At 38.5% G+C, this 24,310-nt stretch overlaps 1 protein-coding gene and 1 long non-coding RNA gene across 4 annotated transcripts in view; one reads left to right on the top strand and one right to left on the bottom strand.

The window, feature by feature from the left end:
- Window positions 1–7,625: 7,625 nt before the first annotated feature.
- LOC133576547 (uncharacterized) overlaps window positions 7,626–24,310 on the top strand; it is a 61,563-nt gene continuing 44,878 nt past the window's right edge. For both annotated transcript variants that reach the window (XR_009811656.2, XR_009811657.2), the window contains exon 1: window positions 7,626–7,756. This is a non-coding gene — a long non-coding RNA (uncharacterized lncRNA). The remainder of the gene's footprint in view (window positions 7,757–24,310) is intronic.
- Window positions 16,709–24,310, bottom strand: part of bach2b (BTB and CNC homology 1, basic leucine zipper transcription factor 2b) — a 148,633-nt gene continuing 141,031 nt past the window's right edge. For both annotated transcript variants that reach the window (XM_061929847.2, XM_061929848.2), the window contains exon 5: window positions 16,709–23,699. In XM_061929847.2, the coding sequence (XP_061785831.1) occupies window positions 23,232–23,699 (468 nt within the window). In that variant the 3' untranslated portion in view covers window positions 16,709–23,231. The remainder of the gene's footprint in view (window positions 23,700–24,310) is intronic.

The raw sequence follows: 24,310 nt of genomic DNA, 5'->3' as shown, positions 1-24,310 counted from the left end.
TTCTTCTGTTATTATTTGTATTATCTTCTGTGTTCTCTCCTGAACAAAACAAAGTTGTATCATCTGCAAATAATACTAACTTTAAGTCCTTTGTAATTTTACAAATATCAGTTATATAAAGGTTGAACAATTTTGGTCTAAGTATTGATCCCTGAGGTACGCCACAAGATATTTTCAACTCTGTGGAAGTGTGTTCGCCTAAGTTCCTGTTGGTTAATAGCTTCTTACCCAGTTCAAGACCAACCCTCTGATTCTATACCTTTCTAATTTATTTATTATGATACTATGATTGGTTGTGTCAAATGCTTTTGTAAATCCATAAAAACTGCAGCAACACATTTTTTGCACTGGTAATCTCTTCCGTTATTTCGATTCATGTTGAAATGTTGACTCTGTATGTTGGTTGTCATGTGAGTGTTTTATTTATATTTATAAATTTGTCCAATCTGTATTTTCCAATAATTTCCAAAACATTGTGGAAGTAGAGAAACAGGTCTGTAGTTTGTAAACTGGTGTTTGTCACCAGTCTTATAAATTAATACGACTTTTGCTGTTTTAATTTTTTCTGTGAATTTGCCTGTTTGAAATGATAGGTTGCTGATATATGTTAGAAGTTCTGAAATCTCTTCAATATTCTTTTTTGTTGTTTCCATATCACTCCCATTACAAGCAGTTGAGTTCTTGGATTTACATTCTTTTCACAATATTGATTATTTCCTCTTTTGTCACACCTTTGAGGAACATAGAGTTGGGATTTCTGTCTATAGTGTCATTCAAGTCCTCAACTGACTCGGGATCTGGAATCTTTTCCTCCAATGTACTTATGGAAACGTTCAACTATTTTGTTCGTATTGTCATTTTTTACATTTCCGTCTAAGAAGTATTTCGAATAATCCTTCTTAGCACCATTTTTAATAATGCTATTTAGGATGCCGCATGTCGCTCTGATATTGTTTTTGTTTCGGTCCAATAATTGACTGCAAAATTATTTTCTACATGTTCGTAGTATGCCAGTTAGCTTGTTCTTTTACGTTTTGTATCTGTTTTCTGCCTCTGCAGATCTTTGTGTCATAAATGTTCTACGTAATGTATTCTTCTTGTTGCAAGCATTTTTCAGTCCTTTTGTCATCCATGGTTGATTATTTTTCTTTTGCTTCTTACTAAGTTGTTTCAATAGACAGTGTTTGTCATAAAGCATCTTGAAGGTATTCAAAAATACCATATGCATCATCTACATCATTTTCACTGTATACATTGTCCCAACTTTGATTTCTCAGATCCTTTTTGAAAGCTGTCATGCTTTGTTCTGCACATATTCTTCAAAATGTCCTTTTGTCATCAATGTTCCTTTTCTTGGAGTTTCTGTCATAGATTATGAAAACTGGCAGATGATCACTGATGTCGGATATTAGCAGACCACTTGTGGTATTATTATCAAAATCAATAGTAATATGATGTTTGTAATCAACTCAGGACAGGAGTTTTTGTGTAAAAGTAGACAGTTTTATGTCGTCCACAGCTCCTTTACCACATGGGGTCCCCCAGGGCTCAATCCTTGCCCCAATTTTATTTGCGCTTTACCTTCTCCCCCTTGGTTCTATTTTTAGGAAGTACAGTATTGCATTTCATTTTTATGCCGATGATTGCCAGATTTATTTTCCCATGGCACAAAATAACACGGTTCAACGTCTTATTGACTGCCTGCACGACATCAAAGTCTGGCTTTCAGCTAACTTCCTGAGCCTAAATGAAGATAAAACAGAAGTTATGTTGTTCGGTCCAAGTCGCTCTCCCTCCCCCAACGTTGACCTCGGCACTCTGACCCCGTATCTCAGCGACTCTGTCACAAACCTGGGGGTAAAGTTTGACTCAGATTTTAAATTCGAAAAACAAATCAGCAGCGTCGTTCAAAAAAGCTTTTATCAATTACGCCAAATAGCGAAAGTGAAACCGCTTCTATCAACACATGATCTTGAGAAATTAATCCACGCTTTTATCTCGACTCGTCTTGATTATTGTAATGCCCTGTATGTTGGCATTAGCCAGGCCTCCCTCGCCCGCCTGCAGCTTGTGCAGAACTCTGCTGCTCGTCTGCTAACACAGACCCGCAGACGTGAGCACATCACCCCTATTTTAGCGTCCCTTCACTGGCTCCCTGTGCGTTACCGAATACATTTTAAACTCCTTTTATTTGTTTTTAAATGTCTAAACAACCTCGCGCCAACCTATCTCTCCGACCTCCTTCAGCCTTACTGCCCCACCCGATCCTTAAGATCAGCCGATCAGCTGCTGTTGACGGTCCCTGACACAAGGCTGAAGCTTAGAGGTGACAGAGCTTTCGCCGTTGCTGCTCCCAAGCTCTGGAACGACCTACCCCTGAGTGTTAGACAAGCCTCCTCTCTTCCTGTTTTTAAATCTCTCTTAAAAACATACTTTTATTCCATGGCTTTTAACACTGAGTGATATCCATCCTGCAATGGCGCCCCATAATACACCTGCTGTGATCCTGTTTTTATGTTTTTATGTTTTTATTAATTCTATTTTAATTATTTATTTTTTATCGTGTTCTGTTTGTGTTGTGTTGTGTTTGCTCGGTACTCGTTTTATCTTTTAACCTGCTCATTGTACAGCACTTTGGCTACCCCTGTGGTAAATTTTAAATGTGCTCTATAAATAAAGTTGATTTGATTTGATTTGAACTCACCCTGTTTAGTCTGATCATACACACCTGTTGCTGTGGGATTGTTCCCCAGTGCTTCCACCACAGTGTGTCTTTGCCAGTGTAACGCCTACTCCAAGCTTCTGTTTGAGCCATCCTGCTAAGTATTCTCCTGCCAGCCCTTTTGTGAGTGTTTTTGTTTGTACTTTGTGCTCAGTCTTCCTGTGTTCCCTTGAAAACCACCTTGTTATTTTTTTCTTTATTTGTTCTAACACCAGTACCATTGTTTTTAGTAAAAGCATTGCTAACTTATTATCCTTTTTTTTTTTTTTTTGCTGATCGCCTGGATATTCTCTTTTGGTTTTATATCACTTTGTGTGATTCAAAGAATCTTTGTCGCTCTCAAACCTCTCTGGGTTTTTTTGGTCTTTCTCTGAGTAAATTGCAATATATTTAATCCTACCTTTTTTAATTTAATAGCAATTTCTCACACGTTCACTTTTTATTCTAATTTTGTGGCACATTTACGCCATCCATCCATTTTCTACCGCGTGTCCCTTTCGAGGTCGCGGGGGGTGCTGGAGCCTATCTCAGCTGCATTCGGGCGGAAGGCGGGTACACCCTGGACAAGTCGCCACCTCATCGCAGGGCCAACACAGATAGACAGACAACATTCACACTCACATTCACACACTAGGGCCAATTTTTAGTGTTGCCAATCAACCTATCCCCAGGTGCATGTCTTTGGAAGTGGGAGGAACACCCACATTTCTGAGAGGAGAAGATGCAAACAAATTAATCACACACATTGTGTCCATCCATCCATCCATTTTCTACCACTTGTCCGGGGTCGCAGAGGGCGCTGGAGCCTATCTCAGCTGCAATTGGGCGGAAAGCGGGGTACACCCTGGACAAGTCGCCGCCTCATCACAGGGCCAACACAGATAGACAGACAACATTCACACAGGTACATGTTTTTGGAGGTGGGAGGAAGCCGAGTACCCGGAGGGAACCCACGCAGAAAGATCCCGAGCCCGGGATTGAACTCATATTGTGAGGCACATGCACTAACCCTGTGCTGTGCTGCCACATATAGTGTCATTTTTGTGTGTGTAGAAAAAACGTGTTAAACTGGCAGTTGCGCAGAAATGGCTGTGGGAAAGGAGTTGTTCGCACTCCAAGTCCGTCCTATGTATGCTTGTCAAAATACATGGACTTAAAAAAAAATATTAGACACATCTTCTAGTCAGCAATATTATTTTATAATTTGATAGCTGCTGGATGACTTAAGGGACTGATTAAAACATTCAATTGATGTATTTTGGTGTCTGTTGGTGTTTTTTAATGGCATTCGTTTCATTTAGAAAATATATTATCACAGCATATCTCCTTTATAAAAAAAGACGTGTCGTAATATGCTTTTTCTTGCGTTTGGATCATTCATGAATGAACGCACAGCGGTGTTGTGATGGTACACCGCCTCCCCACAAACCATGCCGTCATCGTGCTAAAACAAGTTTATTGTTATGATTCTATATTGCAGAAAAAGTGCCACATAATATATAGATGTGTGCTGCTTGTTTAACATTGCAAACCCCCATAGGCAGGAGCCTGATGACATGAATGTGGAGGGAAATAAAAAAAAATAAAAAATTTAAAAAACGCGGTCTGCGCCACTTTTGCACGTGTTATCAATTGTACATGAAGTCTCAATAAATCACGTGCAACACACCCTCTAATATTAAATGCAATTTTATAGTTTGTCCCCACATCTGCAGTCCCTTCCAACGTTTCTCATTGTGCCCATTGGGTTGAGTTTTTTCTTGCCCTGATGTGTGCAGCCATTTGAGACGTGTGATTAAGGGCTATACAAAGTAAATAAACGTTGTTTGATTGATTGACAGCTCTGATGCATGTCACCGACCGGTGACAATTTCTTTTACAACTACAACAGAACTACATCAGAAGATACAATATACACACAAGACACCAATATTTAGTACTTTAAAAAATAAATAATTATTGAAGTAAATGGTAACGACCACTGCCAAAAAGTTCTAAATGTAAATAATTCTGTCAATTGACATAATGAGGTGAATAATATTTTATCCATCCATTTTCTACCGATTGTCCCTTCCGGGGGGTGTTTTTTTTTTTTTTTTTTTTTTTGTCCTGTCCAGCGACTACTGTAAATCATATTGTTGATGTACAGTATATGCCCACATTTTCTGTACAGATTTACTTTACAAAAGAGAAGTGTGGGATACTTCTCTTGCTGCCTTATTTGTATTTGACTTTATTATAGGATAATTTAATGACAAGTCATCATTAAGACTTGGACTTAGACAAACTTTAATAATCCACAAGGGAAATTGTTCCACACAGTAGCTCAGTTACAAAGGATAGAAAGTGTAAGGATGGAAAGGACAATGCAGGTATAAAATAGACAAAAAATGTACCGTAGTAGCAATATAAAATATAACATATATGTAATATTTACATAATATATGTACAGTATATGATATATACTGATATATTATATTATATGTTTGTATAAATGGCCCTGATATGTCAAAAGGCATTAATAAAACATGTTCTTTTCGAATACCTTTTATAACTAATAAGAGTAGTTCAGCCGGGATATGCTCATTTCAAAATTAGATTTACAGCCCCGAAATCTTATTGTTTTCATTTCGATGTCCCGCCCTATGCTAAAGTTCTTAAATGTTGTATGTGCATACAAATGTTTGTCAGTGTGATTAATTAAATTATGGAACAGGTTACTAAGTACTAATATGATACAGTTTATGAGTACCTTGAAGGTAGAAAAGCGCTATACAAGTATAACCCATGAAACTATTCAAACTTAAAGTCTCTTTAAAGTACAAGGACGAAGAATCCTGATAAACATTTTGAACTTTATTGAAATATGAGACATAATCCCTGCTTGGCACTCAGCATCAAGGGTTGGAATTGGGGGTTAAATCACCAAAATGATTCCTGAGCGTGGCCACCGCTGCTGCTCAGTGCTCCTCTCACCTCCCAGGGGGACAACACAGGGATGGGTCAAAATGCAGAGGGTAATTTCACCACACCTAGTGTGTGTGTGACTATCGTTGGGACTTGAACTTTAATCCATTTATCTAATTTTCATCATTACGTAGGTCACAATTTGTAAACAACTATGTATTCATTAGGACTGTATTATTTGTTTCCTTGTGGCAGATTTAGCATAGGAAATGAACAAATGTGTCAGCATTTACTATGAAACAAAAAGGGGTATGATTAAAAAAAGCTCATGTTGACATGTTGAAATGAGAAAATGTAAACATGGAATGCACAATGTAACCGTCTATGCATGTTGGAAATAAACCATACTAACTTCATAGAGTTGACCTTCCCATCTCCAGCTGAATTATTTAAGTCTATCATTTGAAATGTATTGTTGATTTTGTTACTTTCGCCTTTAGGACGGATGTTTTCCTCATAAATTTGACGTTTGTCATTCTATTGTAGTAACAGTATTTATGGAGCTTTTGTTTTGAAATGCCCACAGCGAGCTTTCCAAAGTGTCGTAAATATGTAGCAGCTGCTGAAAAGTGCACAGCGGCGGGAACTCCAAGGTAAAGGAGAGCAGGGCCGGCCCGTGACATAGGCCGTATAGGCAAATGCTAAGGGCGCCGTCCATCAGGGGGCGCCACGCCAGTGCCACAAATGTTGGAGAAAAAAAAAAAAAAAAAAAAAAAAAGGTGGTACTATTATTTCTAAATACAAAAAATAATCCCACGTTAATTAAAATGCAAAGTAAAGCCTATTTAATAGAAATATGATTTGTTACAACATTACGCCCCCCCCGCACGGTGCGCCCCCTCCCTTCCCATATCATGACTCTTTTTGGACGTCACCACATCAAAAAATCAACACAAGATGTCTAAACGGCCAAAACTGTCAGGTGCCCAGGGAAGAAAAAAGAGAAAAGAAGAGGAGAAACGAGAAAAGACAGAGGTAGCAGGTAGGTAACGTTAGCCTACATGAAATTATTTGTATGTTACAGAATGTGATAGTAACCTGGCTTTTTAGCATTAAGCTAATGCTACATGATTCTGCAATTGCTAATCAATAAATAGCTAGTACTGTTTTAACGTCGGGTTAATATTGTGGAGGGGCTAAATTGTTATGGAAAATAATAATGTAATGTTAGCTAATTACAGTACTCCCACCTTACATTCCTCAGGGACATTTGTATTAGATCTTTTAAGCAGGTGTTTTTTTGTTTACATTGTTATTGCCTTCTGGTTAGCTAATGTTTGACCTGCAGGTAATAGTCACTTTTTTCCACCCCTTTATATATTAGGGTTAGTTGTAAGTAAAAAAAAAAAGGTCAAAGACAAAGCTATTCGGTTTCTTGTGAGTATATACACTTCACTGCCGATGTGGGGGGGCGCCACCTAAAATCTTGCCTAGGGCGCCAGATTGGTTAGGGCTGGGCCTGAAGGAGAGATTGTAATTGAATTATAAATTGAAACTGAAGATAGCAGTAATGCAACACAGATGGATGCCAGCTGCCGTAAAAGTGAAAAGAAGAAGAAGAAGAACTCATCGCGCCTGGTTCTTGAGGAGACAAGGTTGGTGGTATACTTTTTATCTTGGTTTTTTTCCCTCCATATACAGTGCCAGTTACAATTTAGCATTTTTTCCCCACTAGAGGGGGCTGTTGCAAAGGTCATGCGTAGCCAGAATTTAAGATGTGCGAGGTTCAATGTGAAGTCATGTAACGTACATGTACGTATATTACTTCATGTCATGATCTAGCCAAGGTAAAACATGGAAATGTTAAAGTAGTTTAATATACATATACAGTACAGGCCAAAAGTTTGGACACACCTTCTCATTCATAACACAACTGATGGTCCCAACCCCAATGATAAAGCAAGACATTTCACTAATCAACCCTGATAAGGCACACCTGTGAAGTGACAACCATTTCAGGTGACTACCTCTTGAAGCTCATCGAGAGAATGCCAAGCGTGTGCAAAGCAGTAACTGGAGCAAAGGGTGGCTATTTTGAAGAAACCAGAACATGAAACATGTTTTCAGGTATTTCACCTTTTTTTGTTGAGTACATAACTCCACATGTGTTCCTTCATAGTTTTGATGCCTTCAGTGACAATCGAATTGGATTAATCATGATTAACCAGAGGTTACTTGCTACCATAATTTAAATTAACTTAAAAACTATCTCTATATTTTGACATAAATGCAATTTTGTTGTCAGAGTGTCATACAGGGACATGTTTTTTGTGTTTCACTTGAACACACCTCATTATTTGCTCAGAAAAGTCTCCCCACTTATCATCTTTGCACTGACGTATGCATTGACCTTATAACAACCTTCTCTGCCTTTCAGGTAACCTTCACGGATAAGGTAAAGGAGCATGTGTTAAAATAAATTGTGTGAAATTAACTGTAAATACAGTTCAGGCCAAAAGTTTGGACACACCCTCTCATTCAGTGCGTTTTACAGATTGACACTGAAGGCATCATAACTATGAATGAACACATATGGAGTTATGTACTTAACACAAAAAGGTGAAATAACTGAAACCATGTTTTATATTCTAGTTTCTTCAAAATAGCCACCCTTTGCTCTGATTACTTTTTCGCACAATATTGGGATTCTCTCGATGAGCTTCAAGAGGTAGTCACCTGGAATGGTTTTCACTTCACAGGTGTGCTTGAAGCTCATCGAGAGAATGCCAAGAGTGTGCAAAGCAGTAATCATGCCTTCAGTGACAATCTACAATGTAAATAGTCATGAAAATAAAGAAAACACATTGAATGAGAAGGTGTGTCCAAACATTTGGCCTGTACTGTACATACTTATTGCAATATTTTTTTGTAATTAGTCACACTCATTGCTATGCTAAAAGAAGGTAACAAATCAACTACGAGCGACGATGGCTGCCATTACAAGATCAATAAATCCTACATAAAGAAGATGGTAAAGACAGTGTCTCTTAAAAAGACTGCAAACAATTAGCTCACACCGCCATTCTCCATTATCATTTCCTGCAGCTATTTTTTAATCGTCGTCATTCGTGAGTACCAATATTTCATGTTAATATGGGTATATAAAAAGTGTTTAAGAGAGTATGCGTGAAAGGTTATTAACAGCGTGTGGAGGGTTTATAAAAACGTAGTAAGAATTATAAAATAAATAGCATCCCTACCACGGGGCTGTGGAACATAGCTCCAGTGATAATCGAGGTAAGACTGTATAGGACGGTGGTCAGCAACCCGCGGCTCTAGAGCCGCATGTGGCTCTTTAAGGCGGCCCTAGTGGCTCCATATACCTCTTTTATAGAGATGCGTGAAAATGGAAAAAGACAAAACATTTTTTTGTTTTGTTTTAATATATCTTCTGTAGGAGAACAAACATGACACAAACCTTCCTAATTGTTAGACAATCCACTGTTTATGTTATACATGCTCCACTGATGAGAGTATTTGGCGAGCACCGTTTTGTCCTACTAATTTCAGCGATCCTGGAACTCACCGTACTTTGTTTACATGTACAACTTTCTCCAACGCTGCCACAGAAAGACGTGTTTTATGGCACTCCTCCTTTGTCTCATTTTGTCCACCAAACTTGTTATGCTGTGCGTGATTGCACAAAGGTGAGCTTTGTTGATGTTATTGATTTGCTGGAGTGCTAATCAGGCATATTTGGTCAATGCATGACTGCAAACATGCTATTTAGGCTAGCTGTATGTACATATTGCATCATTATGCCTCATTTGTAGGTATATTTGAGCTCATTTAATTTCCTTTACTTATGTCCTCGGTGTATTTAATTTGTCTCATGACACATTATGTAATACAGATAATATGTCTATCTATACCTTTGGCCATTGTGAGCCAGTAATTTGAAGAACTTATTTCAGCCTGTGAGAAGCCTCCATTTTACTAATGTTGTCCAATGTTGCAAAAATGTGTAAAATAAAAATTAAAATGCAACATTTCTGTCAACGAAGATTTGGGCCATCCTTTGATAGTAGGCTAAAATAGACACTTACATCATGTGTTGCCTTCATTGTAACACTTATATAAGACTTTTAAAGTAATTTTGATAGTAGGCTAATATAGCTAATATAGACACTTACATCATGTGTTGCCTTCATTATTACACTTATATAATTTAAGTTTTTTTTAAAATTTTTGGTCCAATATGGCTCTTTCAACATTTTGGGTTGCCGACGCCTGGTATAGGACAACCACTGTGCCTAAATAACTACTAAAGACACAACATCCAATAGGATTCAGCCACTGAGTTGTTTTAAATACTTATTATCCATCTTCCATCTTCTTCCGCTTATCCGAGGTCGGGTCGCGGGGGCAGCAGCCTAAGCAGGGAAGCCCAGACTTCCCTCTCCCCAGCCACTTTGTCAAGCTCCTCCCGGGGGATCCCGAGGCGTTCCAAGGCCAGCTGAGAAACATAGTCTTCCCAATATGTCCTGGGTCTTCCCCGTGGCCTCCGACCGGTCAGACGTGCCCGAAACACCTCCCTCGGGAGGCGTTCGGGTGGCATCCTGACCAGATGCCCGAACCACCTCATCTGGCTCCTCTCGATGTGGAGGAGTAGCGGCTTTACTTTGAGCTCCCCCCGGATGACAAAGCTTCTCACCCTATCTCTAAGGGAGAGCACTGCCACCCGGCGGAGGAAGCTCATTTCGGCCGCTTGTACCCATGATCTTGTCCTTTTGGTCATGACCCAAAGCTCATGACCATAGGTGAGGATGGGAACGTAGATCAACCGGTAAATTGAGAGCTTTGCCTTCCAGCTCAACTCCTTCTTCACCACAACGGATCGATACAGCGTCCGCATTACTGAAGACGTCGCACCGATCCGCCTGTCGATCTCACAATCCACTCTTCCCTCACTCGTGAACAAGACTCCGAGGTACTTGAACTCCTCCACTTGGGGCTAGATCTCCTCCCCAACCCGGAGATAGCACTCCACCCTTTTCCGGGCGAGAACCATGGACTCGGACTTGGAGGTGCTGATTCTCATCCCAGTCGCTTCACACTCGGCTGCGAACCGATCCAGTGAGAGCTGAAGATCCTGGCCAGATGAAGCCATCAGGACTACATCATCTGCAAAAAGCAGAGACCTAATCCTGCAGCCACCAAACCAGATCCCCTCAACGCCCTGACTGAGCCTAGAAATTCTGTCCATAAAAGTTATGAACAGAATCGGTGACAAAGGGCAGCCTTGGCGGAGTCCAACCCTCACTGGAAACGTGTCCGACTTACTGCCGGCAATGCGGACCAAGCTCTGACACTGAGCATACAGGGAGCGAACCGCCACAATCAGACAGTCCGTTACCCCATACTCTCTGAGCACTCCCCACAGGACTTCCCGGGGTACACGGTCGAATGCCTTCTCCAAGCACATGTAGACTGGTTGGGCAAACTCCCATGCACCCTCAAGGACCCTGCTGAGAGTATAAAGCTGGTCCACAGTTCCACGACCAGGACGAAAACCACACTGTTCCTCCTGAATCCGAGGTTCGACTATCCGGCGTAGCCTCCTCTCCAGTACACCTGAATAGACCTTGCCGGGAAGGCTGAGGAGTACTTATTAATTGTTATTAAATTGTGCTATTCGAAACTGTCTTAAATAATCACATTATGTAAGATGTTGTATTGTATGTTGGATACATGTGCAAACATGGACAAAACCAACATTGACATGATATTCTTTATTTCATTAACTGAAATAGTGTCCAGACAAAAAAAAAAAGCCATTGGTATTAATACTATCAATAACAAAAGAGAATTTTTTCCCAATATAATATTTACAATTTATCAAGTCAAACTTATTGCGACGTCATATACCATGTAAAATGATACTTGTACAGAATAATCACAAAACAGCTATTTTAAATGGTCAGTACACAAAACTAGAAAACAACTTGAACTACAAGCTTAAAAGATATCACATTAAATGATGCACCCAAACAAAAATGTGAGTAAAAAAACATGTAGCAATAAACACTGCTGCTGTTTGGTGATACGGTCCTTGAGCAGTTTTGAGAGGTATGAATGATTTCACAGGTAGAAAGTGGGAGAAAATTCGTACGAGTGACTTTGGGGGTGGGGACGGGGCCCCTGCATACGCTCACTCCACGCTTTGAATGTGAACTGTGACCTCTGCGAGTTCTAAGGCATGTGCAGCATACTGGAGTGGCACTTGCACCAATGCACGTAAACCTCATATTTCATCAAATTCAATACATTGTCAGATGTGACGGCCGTAAAAATGTAAACCTTTTTATTTTGTAATCACATTTTTCACAGCCTCTATTTGCATTCCAACCAGATAGCATCACCACCACACCATTAATATCGCTACTACTCTGTGAACAAGGCATGTTTTGTTTATGTTCTCCTACAACCTTTGGAGTTAAAAAGCCAGTGTTTTTTGTTGTTGTTTTTTTTACAGGTGAGAAAACAAATAGAACACGACACTTACACAACAAGCAAGTAGGAACATTTAACATGCACAATATTTTCAAAGGCTAAATTGTTGACTAGTAGGCTCAAAGGAACTGGTAAGCAACCTGGAGAATCGAATAAATGAGGAGAATGAAGGCGATAAATTAGCACATTGGCCTCAAACACAGGTTTTTGTGACTTTTACAAATATAGACATTCTGATGTGGACAATATACAACCTTTGGGAGTTATTGCGTGTAAAATTAATGTGCTAAAGCTCCACGTCAACCAATCAAAGCATTACAGCCCATTTGGTTGCTGAGGGAGAGGAGGAAGGGTTAAGTAAACACTGCTACCTTGTGGACAACTGACATAGATGTCTTTAAAAGACTTGAACAACGGACTCTTTGCCTTTTCTGACCTTGTCCTGCCATCTTTGCCCAAGTTCTATCATCTTCATTGATGTTTTATCACCTCTGACAAAAACATGTTTTTTGTAACAGTACACATACTTGTTTTGTACAAGTAAATTGTAACTGCCTGAGTCCTCACCTGGCTTTAAAAGTAAATACAGTGCTACAGCTGTCTCTCGGCTAATTGTTAGGCTTTAGGTTGTGAACCAAAATTCAAATTATGAGCCTCCCCCATCACTTGTTGGCTTTGCGAAGGTAACCTTGTAAAATCCGACCGAAACATCTGGTGTCTTACTCGCTCGCAATAGCATACAGCTAGAGATCTACATAACTTTGAAAGTGAGTATTCAGGACTGTGCTGAGAAGAAGTGTATGATATGTATTTATTTAAAGAAAGACATCATAAAAAAATCTGAGAATGGTAAAATAATATCTAAAAAAAGGGCATTTATCCATGAAAATATGGAAAAGCTGCTGACGGTGAGTTTGATGGATAAGCAGGCCAAAGGAGAAACAGTAAAAAGATACCATTGCTTCATAAAACAAACTAAGCAATATTTTTTTTAATCTAAAAGTTATTTATTCTTTTAAAAGGCATGTTACATGTTGAAATTGTGCACCGACCAAATAGTTTTCCATTCATTTCAATGTTTCGCACTACGAGCTGCGTCACAGGACCAACTAAACTCCTATCCCGGGGTATTTTACCATATTAACATTTGTTGTTTAATACATTTCCATATTCACATTATAAAGCATAAAAAGATTTTAGATATTTTGACTGTAAAAAAAAAAAATCTAAATTGTCCCAAATGGGAGTTGAGGTTTTTGGGTGATTTTCAAGTGTGTCAAAATATAAAAAGGGTCAGTGTGTCCAGTCTAAAAACAACCGAAGCAATATAAATAGATTTTTTTTTGGGTAAAACATAAAAGCAAAAAAATCCAAGCATGGACCCCAGAGTTTAAGCAGGCCGCTAACATTTTGATGTCATTAAGCCTGGCAAAGAATACAACGTTGCCAACAAAATCGTTGCTCTTAACTCTTTATGTGCCGGAGAGGGTAGAGGTATAATTTACATCCCAAAACCCTAGCACAAAAAACCCCCACAAAATAATTGTCAAGGTGAAGTCCCGATGAAAAAGGCAATTTCTTGTCATATCTAATTATCCAAAAACATTAAGTTTAGTATGTTTTAACAAAAAATACACAGCTCACATGCAACAATTTGGCAGTTGCATTACAGTATGTAAATTAATTTTCATGATTGGAAAGTTTCGTAATGATACAAAAACAGTACATCCATATGTAGGCTGCTCCAAAAATGACTTTTGAACAAGGTTGAAACCTGAAATGAGCAAATACTGTTTTAGCATGAAGAAATCCACAGGAATTAATAACAAGGACAAAGAGCTCAACATGTGAAATGTGTGATTCCAAACACAATTGCAAATGCATATTCAGAATGTAGTGAATAACAATCATGCACGTGTCACAAGAGCTTGCAGGCCAATGTGTCACATAAAACCATACGTTTGTTATGGGCTCATGTGTAGTTTATGACCGAGGCCTTTCTACTGGAGCACAACTGTACACACAGAAGTTGCTGATTTTGTAAGTTTATCCCCTTTCAAAGATAACAGTGCATCATTTTTATAGTATTTATATTTGAAACAGAGAGACAGTATGTAAAAATAATTTTTTGGATCACTTGGTGTATTTGATTGCTTGGTGTAGAACGTATTGTCGGAAAGCACGGAGACCAGAAGTTTCTTGTTGTCGTGTGGTAGAGTGGTTGTGGGTTCGATCCTCAGTCCCTCAGCATCCTTGAGCAAGCTACTGAATCCTCAGTTGCTCCTGATGCCGCATCGTCAGTAGGTAAATGGTGTAAAAACGCTTTGAGTATCTTGAAGTAGCTCTACAAGTAAAGTCTGTTTACTTGTAGTGTCTGGTACAGGGGTGTCAAACTCATTTTAGATGGGGGGCCACATGGAGAAAAATCTACTCCCAAGTGGGCCGGACCGGTAAAATCACGGCACGATAACCTAATAATAAAGACAACTTCAGATTATTTTCTTTGTTTAAAAATAGAACAAGCACATTCTGAAAATGTACAAATCATAATGTTTTTTTTTTTTTTTTTTTTTACACTTACATGTTGCGGTTAATAGTATTCTATCTTTATTTGTCGTTATTTATATTTTCTGAATACATTGCGTGATAATGTTCATCACTCAACTTATTGGTGTTCATTTTAAACCTATCAAGATAAATTACAGGATGTTATTTATGTAATTTGATCATTTTCCTCGACTGATGCACTAACATGTGGTTTATTTAGTACATCATCTACAAACATACAAATAATTGCTATTGCGACATCCAGTGGACACATTTAGAACAGCTGTTTATTTCATTCAAAAACTTCAGGTTCATTTTTATACTCAGCAAACTCATCCCGCAGGCCGGATAAAACCTGATCGTGGGCCTGATCCAGCCCTCGGGCCGTACGTTTGATTCCCCTGGTCGAGTAGTTGTTGTGTTTGACAGTAGGGATGTTGTCAGGGCCAGTCCCTGGCATAGACACTGTGTTTTTTTTAGTGATTATTGCGCCCGATCACCTCAGACAATTTTCTTTTCCCGTTGGACCTATCAACCTACTTTTTACCTTTTCATACGTAGATAACATTATCTGAAATATAAACACAACGCTTGAACATATTGGATTAAACTGAATCGTAGTTTTCAAATGTAGTCTTTTTGTTTATTGTACATACTATTCAAAGTGAGCACATGTGTATTTAAAGTAATGTGAAGATGCATCTTTACATTACATGAATGACATAAAACATTATTTTTTATAATCCAATTTTGAACTTATTTGAGCTGCATTTTACGCACACCAAATCTACTTCTGCTCGCTAAATAGTAATAAATAGTAATCTCTTGTTTATTGATGTTAATTGGTTCTAGGCCTGGCCGCGGGAAATGCATTTCCACTACACTACGTGCAAATGATTCATTATTAATTGAATAGCTTCAATGCTAGAGCATTAAAAACCGTGCTACATATGATTCTCAGCATTAAGAAAGCGCTGCAGACATGAAATAACACCGACACACGCTTACCGTATTTTTCGGATTATAAATCGCAGTTTTTTTCATAGTGGGGGTGCGATTTATACTCTGGAGCGATTTATGTGTGAAATTATTAACACATTACCGTAATATATAGAAGAGGAAGCGGCGCATTGTCTACCTTTGGAGTTGGCAGAGTTGTTTAGAAGCGACACCGAGGAAGAAGATTTCATCGGATTTAGCGATCAGGAGTGACAGATTGTTTGGTAAACGTATAGCATGTTCTATATGTTATAGTTATTTGAATGACTCTTACCATAATATGTTACGTTAACATACCAGTTGGTTATTTATGCCTCATATAACGTACACTTATTCAGCCTGTTGTTCACTATTCTTTATTTATTTTAAATTGCCTTTCAAATGTCTATTCTTGGTGTTGGATTTTATCAAATAAATTTCCCCAAAAAATGCGACTTATATATGTTTTTTTCCTTCTTTATTATGCATTTTCAGCCGATGCGATTTATCCTCCGGAGTGATTTATAATCCGAAAAATACGGTATGTAATCACCTTTACACACCGCACACTTCAAAGCTAGATGTGGCAAGGAAAAACTGTTCCATTACTAGTAGGCTGCAGTCAGTCCGAGCACCTAGCGCGGACCTGGGCAAATTAAGGCCTAGGGGCCACATGCGGCTCGTTAAGCTTTTCAATCTGGCCCACCGGACATTCCCGAATAATTTTTTTAGATCTTTAAGATGGAAACTGTTGCTCCCATTATGATGTGCAGTGATGTTTTCAAATGACCGTGAGTATTGAACTATACAAAGTATTTCAATGGTTGGAATCTGCGCTTTTGCATGATATACTACTTACTATGGTAATCTAATTAGTTACTATGGTAATCTAAGTCACAGTAGCTCAGACGAGGCACCAAGCAGTGTGGGTGGGGAGCGTTTCCACAGAGTGTTTCCAGAGCGGCCAGCCTGAAATGTGGGTGTCAGGGACAGACACGGAAGGAAAAATTTTTCAACAAAGTTGAAAAGCTTAGTGATATATCAGATTGTAGGTGGGTTTTTTTTACCCTTCACGTTCATATTTGGCTGTTTGTTGCGTTTCGCTTGATTGTAAAATATGTCGATAGAGAGAGCGTGTGACGTTCATATCAATATTCAGTGTTTTATCGGTCATAGTTAATATTGTAAATCCCACATTCTTTATTTTCATGTACATTCTGGGTGTCTCATTCAGTAAAAATTTTTTAAATTCCATTACGTTTTTTAAGGCGGTCTGTCATAACGTTTTTAGCATCCAATCAGACATTAGTGAGGTTTTGTATTAGTGTTCCTAAAAATCAGATATGCCAGCCCCCAGACACATTTTTTTCTCGAAATTTGGCCCCCCGAGTCAAAATATTTGCCCAGGCCAGTCATAGCGCATTACACAAGTGATATTAAATAATGGGGCCACAAAAAAAATTTTTTAGGGTCCCAAAAATCTCTGGATGTTGTTGTTGGATTCATATTCAGCATTTCTCTGCAAACAAACACGTCCGGTCCACTTGATAACGAACGGCTCCATTTTTCTGTCATGTGACCACATCACATTCTTCTTGTGTGAGCTTTTCAGGTGTTGATTGTCAAACTTCATATTGTACATATGTCTTCTTGAGCTGGGGTCACTTTGTGGGCACAGCAGCCACGCTTCTTGTTTGACCTTCTAGTCCAGAGGTGTCAAAGTTGTTTTCACTGAGGGCCACATCGCAGTTATGTTTGGCCCCACAGGGCCGCTTCTAGCAGTGAATACTATTATTACACACATTTTTAATGCATTTTATTAGTAGATTTGAATTTTTTTATTTATTTTTTTAAATATGGTAAGTTGCAATAATTTTACCTCAAAATTGTGTGTATATTTCTATACATTTAAAAACAGTACTGCTGTTTTTATGGTAAAAAAAAGGCCGCTCAGTTGGCAGAATTTTACTGCAAAATTTACATTTGTTTTTTTTTTACTGTAAATAAAAAAAAAACTGCAATTTTACAGTACACCTTTGACACCTGAGGAGCTTTTTTTGAATTTTTTTTTTTTACCGCAAATCAACAACTGTAGATTTTTCGGTGTATTACTGTAAATGCCAAAATGGCACCACAGTTTATTATAGTAAAAAAAAAGTAGTTTTTTTTCTCATTCAGAGAAAAATGCTGTAAAAACCACAGCAAATTTTACAATGTTACCATGAAATGTATTGATACTTTTACATTGCACAATTTGATGGATAACTTGCTTTGAAATCATTATTATTAGTATTTATTTATATTTAATAAAATAGTCTGAATGTTTGATAATATATTTTTGCATAATTAGACAATATTTAAGTTAACATAACATGCGATTACATAAATTATAAATGATAAATGGGTTGTACTTGTATAGCGCTTTTCTACCTTCAAGGTACTCAAAGCGCTTTGACACTACTTCCACATTTACCCATTCACACACACATTCACACACTGATGGAGGGAGCTGCCATGCAAGGCGCTAACCAGCACCCATCAGGAGCAAGGGTGAAGTGTCTTGCTCAGGACACAACGGACATGACGAGGTTGGTTTGACACGTGTGTTCTAGTCCATTCCAGTCTTGTGCAGGTCTACAATCTTGTCCCTGAGGACAGCTCTTTGGTCTTGCCCATGGTAGAGGTTTAAATTAAATGAAGAGTGTTTATGTGACAGGTGCATATCATGAGTACTTTTTAGAAGGCTCAGGACTCATTTAGGTCAGAATGTTTGCTGGTTAAATACTTATTTCCCTGCTAAACGTCTTCTAAGCTACCAACCTGAACAATCTACCTGCGATTGATTCAATGCCCTGAGAGTACAGTGAGCCGGAGGAAGACTTTTCCGGATTTTCCAAACATTTTGTCTCTCTCTGTTACAGTAAAACTACCATCAAAAATGATGGACCGTTCATTTTATATAAGGGAGTAAACTCACAAAACAGATACAGTATACTCATGGAGAACAGGGAGGATGCATGTTTTAGGAATAGAATGCTCAAACAAATGCACAAAGTTACATTTTTTATTACTCTTAATCATGACAACATACTTATACACCTTCTTAAGTCAACATTTGAAACAAATACAAATTTAGAAAGTGATTCCTGTTTAACGTAACACTGCTGAGAGGTCTGTCAAGGTTTCAGACACACATTATACAATACTTTTTTTTTTTTTACTACAACTGTAGTCGGTTTTGAAATAATTTTACTGCATTGACAGGTTTTTTTCTGTATTTATTTTTTTTTAAGTGCCAATTTGAATGTGTCAGTCTTTCAGACTTTTACAAAAAGTGATCCTAAACAGACATAAAGACCCCAATGAAGTGCTAACTTACTTTTAGTGCTTGGGAAATAAGAGCCTAAATTCAATTTTTATTTCTGTATTTTGTCGGTGGATGCTTATTTCATTCATAGAGTATTAGGGTCATATGAAAAGAAAAAAAACAAACTATTAGGGAAAAAAGCTGGTAAGAACATGCCAAATTTCAAACCAGAGCCTCCTAATGATGAGACATGCTAACTGCCAAAAATGTCAAGGTTATTGTTTTATACTTTGTACTCTGTTATAATATTCCAACTTTGAAGTTTGCATGTTCTCCCCGCGACCCCGAGAGGGACAAGCGGTAGAAAATGGATGGATGGATGGGCTTAATACATTAGAACCCATAGTAACATTTGTTTGTGTTCAAACCTGTTCTATGTAACTTGGTGCCAGTCATGTGACCATCCCATGATATGACTTATTCACAATACCAGTGTCTCAGGTAAGCTAGATCCTTTCCAAAACCGTATTTTTTTTGGCCTATAATGTTAATTCTAAATCAATTTAGCACATGCAATGCTTTAATAGGTTGTCATATATTACAATTCAACTCTTCTTACTATATATTTGAAAGAAAGTCATAGAAAACAAGCTAGCTATCGGACTTTAAGCCTTGAAGGGGAATTGCACTTTTTGGGAATATTTCCTATAATTCACAGTCCATGGGTGACGAGAACACATTTTTCTTTTTTAATGCATTCGAACTCGTAAATAAACGACTTACAATGGTGCCATTGAGAGCCATGACATCATTGCGTCTAGAAAACCCAATAAATTAAGCGCCAACAATACTCTATTTACATACAGTATTAACGACACTGTTTTTATAAGCGCTAACGTTAGGGACCTACATTTAGCGGCGCATTGATCAGAGAGACACAACTGTATTGACATCATCAGCTCTCTCGCCTTCGAGCTCGTGAACGCTAATTCTCGATTATAAATCATGTTTCTCAGCTGAAGAGTAAAATGATGTGGACATAAACTAAGAAGTTGGTCAACTTTGACAGCCAATTTTGACCCGGTAATGGCGAAAAAGACCCCAAAAAACACTTTGTTCCACCCCCCTTTAGTATATCAACGTCCTATCAGTCGGCATCCCAGTGACAGCAGACATTGTACAGTAAGTGATGTTTTATTATATTTGTAGGCCGCATGAAGTCTGCAGTGAGTAATAATCAGTGATGTTGAAGGAAAAAGACAACGTTGTGATGCGTTACTGCAAAATACGTAAATGTTACATGTTATTATGATTGTGCCTGTTACTGCATTATATATATACTTACAGTGTGTGTATAAAATGTTAATGGAAGTGTTTGAATGTTTTTTAAGCGCTTTAAAAGCAGAATAGAGCGACTCCGTAGGCTTCATTGTATGCGGACTTCGCATTTATTGACGAGTTAGAATGTGTAACAAAAAATATTAAAACATACGTGTGCTTATCTTACATAAGGATTGTGAATGATAGGCAAAATTCCAAAAAAAAGTGTAGTCCCCCTTTAAAATGGCTACAGAAAGTCTGACGTGACATAGTTGTCACAATAAGACACCTCATGTCAATGATTTTCATCAATACATCTTCTTTGTTCAAATCAAAGTACATTTGTGCTACCGTGCATTAAAAATTGTCAAGTTCTTTTAAAAAAAGGAATGCATTAGCAGGAACAATGTAAAATGTATGTACTATCGTACACATTCCCAATTAGTAGTATTGTCTTTTATGTGGTATACCCACCATCAAATCACTTTAAATGGCTCTGGGTTCCTGTGGGTCAATTACACGACTATTTTTTTCTCTTTTCAAAGTGTCCCAGATACTCTTGTATTTTGTACATTCAGGATTAATGTGAAATAATGCAAGAATCTAAAAACACAGACGGTATATACAAATAGTTTCTTTCAATACTAAGAAGAAATATCAGATCGAAATTATTTCGCATTAAAGACTGAGCCAACGGCAAAGAGTTGACTCTACTCACGTATTATGATTTTATTGACTTATTAATGACATTGCTGGTCTTGGAGTGTTTTGCTTGTTTTTGACATTTGCCTATTAAGTGCTTGTGGTTTACAGTAAATTCTCCTGAACTTGGTTTTAGCCGACGTTTGTTTCGTTACATAGCTGTTTTTCGTCTGGAACGGGGGTCAGCAACCCGCGGCTCTTTAGTGCCGTCCTAGTGGCTCCCTGGAGCATTTTTAAAAAAGGATTGAAAATGGAAAAAGATGGGGGAAATTTTTTTTTTTTAGTTTTAGTAAGTTTTTTGTTTGAGAACAAACATGACACAAACCTTCCCAATTGTTAGAAAGCCCACTGTTTAATATGTTGGTGTGTATGCTTCACTGATACTTTTGTCCTAGTAATTTTGGCGGTTCTTGAAGTCACCATTGTGTGGACAGTTTGTTTACATGTAAAATCTTCCACTCCTTCTTTGTCTCATTTTGTCCACCAAACCTTTTATACTGTGCGGGAATGCACAAAGGTGCGTTTTGTTGATGTTATTGACTTGTTGGAGTGCTAAACAGGCTATTTAAGATAGCTGTATGTACATATTGCATCATTATGCCTCATTTGTAGGTATATTTGAGCTCATTTAATTTCCTTTACCTTTATCCTCTTTGTATATAATTTAGTTTTGCATGTCTCATGACACATTATCTGTATGTAATATTGGCCGCATTTCAGTTGTTTGTGTGCCATGTTGTTCCAGACCACAGCAAACGTTACATAGCTTGCCAAAGATTGTAATAACTCCATTAGAAGAAGACAGCCTGCCGTTTCCTTTAACTTAGACACACACATCTATACCTTTGGCCATTCTAAGACAGTCATTTCCAGGAGTTATCTCACAAGTAGCCTCTGATATACTAATGTTTTCCAATGTTGTAAAAATGTGTAGAATAAATATTACATTTCAACATTTCTGTCAACGAAGATTTGTTTCAGCCTGCGACACATAGTCATTTTGATAATAGGCTAATATAGCTAATATAGACACTTACGTCATATGTTGCCTTCATTATAAGACTTATATACAGCTTTTCATTTTTTGCAGCTCCAGACAGATTAGTTTTTTGTATTTTTGGTCCAATATGGCTCTTTCAATGTGTTGGGTTGCCGACCCCTGGTCTAGAATCACTTCAGAATAGTGATGATTACAATCGATTATTAAGAATATAAAAATGTGGCCTCGTATGTCGAGCACAAGAGGTTCTAAAAACATCTCTATATACACGAAGCTTGAACGTGTTTGTGCCAATAAATGTGTCTCTGTACTATATGCTTGTGAACAAGCGGCTTCTTTTTCCTGAGAATTAGGAACACTTTCCATTCACTACATGAGATGGCAAAATAAACATTTTCTCTCAGAAATTCTTACGGTAAAACATTTAAGGCTGCACCTGCCAGTCATCACTCCAAGAAGCTCCACAGTATGTACATTTGGACTTGAAAGTCACCACAATCAAATACAACGGTATTGCTGGTTAGAGGGACACAATATGTAACTGCCACCAATAATGTTTTTTTTTACCTCCATGTGGTGCTCAGATAGGCAAAACGGAATGTTACGTTTTACAGCCTGTACAGTAATTCAAAAACCAGACACATTTTTTGCATATAAACATTTTTTTTTTTTTTTTACCAACTATTTTGTCTAACTGCACGACGTCTTCGCATACAAAAGCCTTGTTGTCATTCTTCATCAGTTATGTCGAACATTCAGAGGATTCTGTTTCCTGAGTTTGGAATAGCTGTGGATGAAAAGTGTCACTGACAGCAAGAAGCGAGAGAAGAAACACAAGGTAGAGGTAGAGAAGACTGACGAAGTCGGAGCGGGAGAAAGAACGGGATCTAGCAAGTCAGATCCTGCTAAAGAACGAAAGTAATTGCTGTCGGTCCGATGAGGTTCAACTTGTTGTGACTGAAGAAGATGCTGCTGGGGCCAGTAATAGCACCATTGTTAAGGATTTGGTGAGAGGTTCCCCCACATGTGGTTGGAGGAGAATACCTTGAGAACAGTATTGCTGCTGTTAAGACAACTCTTGTGTTGACCTTTCAACAAGAAGACATCTTGAAAAACATAAATACTTACAAAGATTGTTTTTTTCAGTGAAAACTGGCAGAGGCTGGCCACCTCAGCAACCCTGAGAAACAGGGTTTGTCGGAAGAGTACAATTAAATAATAGAAAAACAAACAAACTACTTTGTCGAGTCCTTCCGTGGCTGCTCGTCAGTTGTACATTTTTCCGTCATTTCCTGGCAAAAATCCACCGTTACCGTCTGGTTGGGATTTTCCGTGTATGAGACGGGGTCTTGGCTGTTCACATCTTTGTCCGCACCGTTTCTGACGGCCGGGCCGGATTCACTCTCCAAAGGCCCGGGAGAACCGTACAAGTTGGAATCAGGAAAGTCCGAATGGGCAGTGAGGTCGATGCTGGAAGTGTTGGTTCTGCTAGAAGGCTTGGGGTCAAAGGCAGCATTGTTGCTGGCAGTGGAATTGGTGGCTCGTAGAACCGGACAGAAGTGGTGCAAAGACTGAACCTGTTCAGGGCTCACCTGGACATCCTTGGACACCTCCTGCGACAGACATGAGAAATTTTCCCATAGCTCTCCCATACAAGCCTTCAGCTGGTTCCTCTCTGTGAGAAGCTTTTCCTTTTCACACACCTGCATACACAAGAACACACGTAGTCATTTAGCTCTAAACATCAACTTGTGCATGCTACTGCAGAGTGTCCGTCCTGAGACTGGAAGGTGGTGAGTCATACCAAAGACTATAAAAATGGGACCCATTGCCTCCTTACTTGGCACTCAGCACCAAGTGTTGGAATTGGGGGTTAAATCTCCAAAATGACTCCCGAGCACGGCCACCGCTGCTGCTCACTGCTCCCCTCACCTCCCAGGGGGTGAACATGGGGATGGTTCAAATGCAGAGGACACTTTCACCACACCTAGTGTGTGTGTGACTATCGTTGGGACTTTAACTTGAACTTAAAATCACCTGATGGGCTTTTCTTTGAAGTGAACAAACTCCATAAAGACGTTTTCCCCATACAAATGATGACAGAAATTCAGTCACATTTCTGCAACTTTCCGCGTTTAATAGTAGATTCCGTATTTTATTTATTTATTTTTTGCAAATTTCATGATTCCTTTAACACGGCAAGTCACTGCTAACATTTATTTTGCTGCTTTCAATTGCATGTTTGGTCATTTGGTCATTTCTATAATTGTGTTTACTCCAGGTGCAACGGTACATGTAACCCACGGTATGGTTG

The sequence above is a fragment of the Nerophis lumbriciformis genome, linkage group LG34, assembly GCF_033978685.3.
Source record: "Nerophis lumbriciformis linkage group LG34, RoL_Nlum_v2.1, whole genome shotgun sequence".
NCBI lineage: Eukaryota > Metazoa > Chordata > Actinopteri > Syngnathiformes > Syngnathidae > Nerophis > Nerophis lumbriciformis.
The sequence above is the reverse complement of the archived record's forward strand: the minus strand, read 5'-3'. Positions and strand labels throughout refer to the sequence as shown.